Source organism: Myotis brandtii, unplaced genomic scaffold, assembly GCF_000412655.1.
Source record: "Myotis brandtii unplaced genomic scaffold, ASM41265v1 scaffold130, whole genome shotgun sequence".
NCBI classification, from domain to species: domain Eukaryota; kingdom Metazoa; phylum Chordata; class Mammalia; order Chiroptera; family Vespertilionidae; genus Myotis; species Myotis brandtii.
The window spans coordinates 142,478-147,582 of NW_005354596.1; the positions used below are offsets into that span (position 1 = coordinate 142,478).

Sequence of the window (5,105 nt, forward strand, 5' to 3'; positions counted from 1 at the left end):
CCCTGCACTGACTTGTTCACTCCCGCGCTGGACCCGCCTGATCACCGTTCCCTTTCCTCCCTGTCCACTGCTGCTTTTCCCACCCTCTTCTCTGTTTGCCTCCCCCTTCTCTTTCTTACTCCCCTTCTCACAGAGACCCTGTCAGGGCGGGGTGCCCCTGGGGACTATGAGGAGATGATGCAGATCGAGTGTGAGGTCATGGACACCAGGGTGATTCACATCAAGACCTCCACGGTGCCCCCCTCGCTCCGAAAACAGCCTTCCACCCCGGGCAATGCCACAGGTGGCCCCTTGCCAGCTTCTGCAGCCGGCCAGGCCCACCAGGCCACCCATCGGCCCCTCTACCTCAATCACCCCTGACCTCTGCCTCTCACACGGACTTAGGACTAGGGGGCGGGGGAGGAGTCACCAAGTGGGAAGGTTTCTTATTTTCCTGATCCCTGGGCTTGGGCAATTGGTAATGGAAGGACAGGGTGTGGGGTTAAGCAGTTATTTGGTGGTGAGGGGGCTCACCTCTCTTCGCCCCTTTTTGGAATGTAGGGCTCCTCTCATTTCCCTAAACGCAGCCCCTGCCTCTCTCTTGAGGGGACTGAGTGAGGGTGAGGCTGGGGTGGGTGGGCTCTGGACTCTTTCGCTCCTCTTTTGGGGGTAGAGGTGGACTCTAGTTGGAGAGCGGGACAAAGGCCATTTTACGTTAGGAGCTTGTTTCTGGGTATAAAGGAAGGGTGGTGAAGAAGATCAGATTTATGTGTGTGTGTGTGCATCTTTTAATTATTATTATTATTAAATAAACAACTTGGAGGGAGTTAAAGGAATTGTGGCTGCCTTCCTGGCTCATGACAAGTGTTTGGGGGAAAGGCTTCTCCAGGCCAGGGTGCCTGAGTCAGGCGCTGGAGACAGCTGGCTCTGGGGTGGGCTGGGTGGGGTCACAGGCCGGGACCCCAGGCCTCGTGTCACCCCCTTGCCCTGTGGGCGGGTGGGGGGAGGGATGCCCTGTGGTGTCACAGCCCAGAGGACACAGATCCTGGAATGTGTCTGAGTAAACAGGAAGGACAGGGCCCACGCCCTTTGGGGTGAGTGTCTCCCTGGGTCCCCTGCATTCTAGCAGGATCCCCTCACTCCCCTCACTTTCCTGGACAAACAACTGAGCTGGGGCCCAGGGCTGTGCCCAGAAAGGGCCCCGGGGAGAAGGGCTGGGGCGGGAGCAGGGAGGGGTGTTGAGGAGCATGGTCTTGGCCCTGAGCTGGAGGAGCCTGAGACTTGAGGGTCCAGTTGAAAGAAAAGGACCGGGGGCAGGGGTGGGGGCGGGGGTTCAGAAAAGGCTTTCTATTAGGAGGAAGGGGAGCAGGGCAAAGGGTAAGGGGCAAGTCTCACCCAACTTGTGGGGATCCCCATCAGCGGCTCCTTGCAGCGCGCCTCTGACGCCTGTAGGAGTGCCCTGGGTCAGCAGGAGGGTGTGAGCTGGGCCTGGGCTCCATGCCCAGATGACTGGACAGGGGCCACCTGGGCCACAAGCCCAGGCCTGAAGGGGGAGGAAGAACCTCACGTGTCCAGCCAGCCCCCTCCCCCATTACTGTGTTTGGGGAGAAAACAGAGTAACTGTGGCAACCTGGAACTAGGCTCTCCCCCTCGAGGGCAGCCCTGCTCCTTGGCCAGCACTTCCTGTCCGGGGCCCCTCGAGCCTGTGCAGCCTTATCCAGGCGGCCAGAACAAGGCCACCTGAGCTGGCTTTTCTCAGTGATATCCTTGCTGTGGAACACTAAGCCGGGGTCTCCTCATCTGTTCAGTAGGATGCCTGCACCTACTGCTCAGGGTTGGTGTGAGGGAGAAATGCCGAGCACGGGGTCTGGTCTGGTCCGTAGTAGACACCTTTCCCTCCTCCCCGCTCCCTGCTGCGTATCCTGACTGGGCTCTGGGCGGCACGCAGCTCCTGGCTGAGTGGCAAGGGACAGCGGCACTTGGGTGTGAACTGGGAGTCAGACCCTTGGCTGGGAGAGTGGTGGTAGGAAGGGTCGGAGGGTGCAGAGTGGGCATGCCATGGGGGTTGAGGCGGGCAGTCTCTGGGCTGCTGCCCTGGGTCCAGGCGGATCTGCAGCCACAGCCCCCGGCCCGTCACCGCGCACCCTGTGGGCCCCTGGCCCAGGCCCGCTTTGTCTTTCTGGCCTGCTCTCCTCCCTCGGGAGCCTGCCTGGTTCTTACCACCGCAGGCCCAGCGCCTCTCCTCTCTAGGTTTCCTTCCTGCCTTTCTTTGCCCTCCACCTGCCAGGCCCATCACCTTCTTTTGACCCATTATTCTTTGTTTTTGTTTCTGGCTTCTTTGGTGCTTTCCCCTTCCTCCCCCTCTGCTTCACTCTTTCCCTTTCCTCCTTCTTGTTCTTCCTCTTCTCACTCCTCCTGCTGCTGAGCCCGTGCTGCCTCCGCCTTTTCACGCCACCCTGCCTGTCCCCATTTCCCTTCCCACCGCTTTGTCTACATTCCTGTCACTCTCCATGACTTCCTCTTCTCCCCGCTCAGCCCTCCTCCCCTCCACGTCCCACTCCGGCCGCTGTGTTCTCCCCAGCTGTGGGGGCCAGGACTGGAGAGCCTAATGTTTGCCTCATCGTTCTGCTATGGCCCTGGATGCAGCACATCTGGATTCCGGGGCCCAGATGTGTGGTTGCCACGGCGACCTCAGTCCCTCTGGTAAATACAGCGCCCACCCGCCCCAGAGCAGAGAACAAAACAACTGTGTGACTTCTTTTGTCACGAGATAGAAATGCCCTCCCTCCTCCCTCCTCCCTCCTCCCCACACCCATGTCTCCAGGCAAAGGAAGTTCTGAGGGTCCAACTCTTCCTATGGCCCCCCCCCCAGCCTCTTCGTTCTCTCCCATCTTCATCTCAGACTCGGTCTCTTCATCTCTTCTCTCCATGTTCCGCTTCCTCTCCACCGCCCAGCCCACTTCTCACTGATGAAATGTCGACCCCGTCTTAACTTGGCAATTTCTTCTGAGTCTACGGAACAGCGATGCAGAAAGAAGGTTCAGAGACCCAGATGGCCCATCCTCCTCAGAGAGTCCTTCCGGGCCCTTCCCTTGTGTCTGCCTACGTCTTCATCTTCCCAGGGCTCCTGTCTGGGGAGGGAGAGCACAGGCTTTGGGACCAGAGAGCCTGCACTGAGGCCACCTCCCTCCCACCATTGGAGTCCCTTGGACAAGTCACTGCCGGCTCCTCGCCTCTGTTCACAGAGCCCCGCTGTGGGAAAGCGCTTTGTGCTGGGAAGCCCGCGTCCAAATGTCTTTCCCTCTCGGGACCTGCTTGGACCACAGCTCTGCTTCGCTCCTTCCCCTTCGGGTCCTTGCCCTTAATTGCCCTGACTCTTCCTGGTCTCCCTGCCCTTCTGTCTTTCCCTGGCCTCCCTTTCTCTTTTGTCCCTTATCCTCGAGGCCGGGACAAGGACTGGGAGGTTCATTCGAGGCTGGGGGCCCGGAGCTGAAGGCCTGACAGGGTTCAGAGCGCAGCAGCGTGCGGGCAGTTCTCGGCAGCACCCCTTTCGGCCCGTCACCTTGGTGAAGGCGGCCTGGGGTTCCCACCACACTCCCCTCTTCCCTGCGGTCCCTTCACAGCCCTGTTAACAAGCACTGTCGGGCACCTGCTCTGGCAAGGCCTGGCGCTTTTCTGGTGAGATGCCAGCGGCCTGGCGCGGGGCTGTCACAAGGCTCCGTGGGCTTCAACCCCGGCATTAAGCGAGTCTCAGCGATTGTCTCAACCTGGAGAGGCCTCGTCAAGCCCCGAGGTGTGCAGAGCCTGGCCTGGACTTCAGGCCGCTGCCACGCTCCAGCTCCGGCTCCTCCCAGGCCAGCTCTACGGGTAGTGGCCATACTGCCAACATAGAAAACCATAAGGCAGGGGACCCCCAAAACGGACATGACCATGGGACACCAGTGCTGAAACCTGGGGTGTCAGCCCCCCCCCACGTCGTGTGTCTCAGACCCCCACCCAGAGATCTTGGGAAGCTGTGGGGGCTTCGGGCCAAGACAGCGGAAGGAAGCTGCACCCGGCGTCATCCAAGATTCTGACTTCATCTTCCCTATCAAAGCCAGGAAAAAAACACACACCCAGACACGGGGACACCCACGCGAGCCTGTCCCCGGCCCCAGGGAGCGCACTGGGACCTGGCCCAGCTTGGTGCCGCCCAGCAAGCCCTGACCCAGGACACCTGTGCCCCAGCCCAAGCGGCAGTCGGGCTCCTGCACTCTCTTTCTCGGGCGGGCGGCTGGCCGGCTCGGGGAGGTGTGTAGCGGGGCAGCAGCAACTGTCCTCAGTGTGAAACGGACGGGGCCTCGTTCAGCCCCTCGCCAGGGCAGTCGCACATGGGAACCGAGGCCAGAGAAGCAGCCAGCAGCCTAGGCGGGTGTGTGATGCTGGTCTCCGTCTCCGCCTCCAGCCCCCACTCCCACCCTGCACTGCCCCCCACAGCTTCACCCAGACCTCCTGCCTCTGGCTCTGCAGCTAAACGTCCACCTAACTTTCAGGCTTCCCTCCCAGTCTCCCCACACCCCAACTGCCTTCCCAAGGCTTTTATGTCCTGGTGTTCAGCCAGTGCCCAAGCCTCAGCTGCCTTTTCTGGAGGAATTTGCTGGGGTGGGAGCGTGGAAGGGGCAGTGATGGGAGCTGGAAGAGCAGTGCTCTGAGCCGAGCAGGCAGGGGGCAGGAGGGAACAGGGGGCAGGGGGGGACAAGGAGGCCCGAGGAGGCCCCACGCTGGGAGGGATCTGGGCTTGAGAGGGAGCTTTCCTCCTGCCCCACACCCCAGGCGAGAATTGCTGGGGGACCGCGGAGCTGGCACCCCAGGCGGAGCAGTGGCAGCTGGGAAGGGAGGCAAAAGGGAGAGAGGGTCGCGGTGGGGAAGGGTGTTGGTAGAGGAGAAAGCAGGTCTGAGAGCAGAAGCGACAGGTGGAGACATGGTGGGGGTGCGAATAGCGCACGGGCGGGACGATGTCAGGCTGCGGGGAAGGTAGGGTGGGCTGGGGAAAGGACACGGGAGTGGGACCAGGGGTGGAGGGCAAGATGAGGTGATTGTGGGACTCAGTCATCCCAGCCAGAGGGGGGGTCAGGGGAGAGGAGGGG

At 61.3% G+C, this 5,105-nt stretch overlaps 1 protein-coding gene across 1 annotated transcript in view; it reads left to right on the forward strand.

Moving 5' to 3' along the window:
• Positions 1 to 815, forward strand: part of ATF6B (activating transcription factor 6 beta) — a 9,203-nt gene extending 8,388 nt beyond the window's left edge. The window contains exon 17 of the mRNA XM_005859848.2: positions 134 to 815. Coding sequence (XP_005859910.1) covers positions 134 to 360 — 227 coding nt within the window. The 3' untranslated portion in view covers positions 361 to 815. The remainder of the gene's footprint in view (positions 1 to 133) is intronic.
• Positions 816 to 5,105: the final 4,290 nt, after the last annotated feature.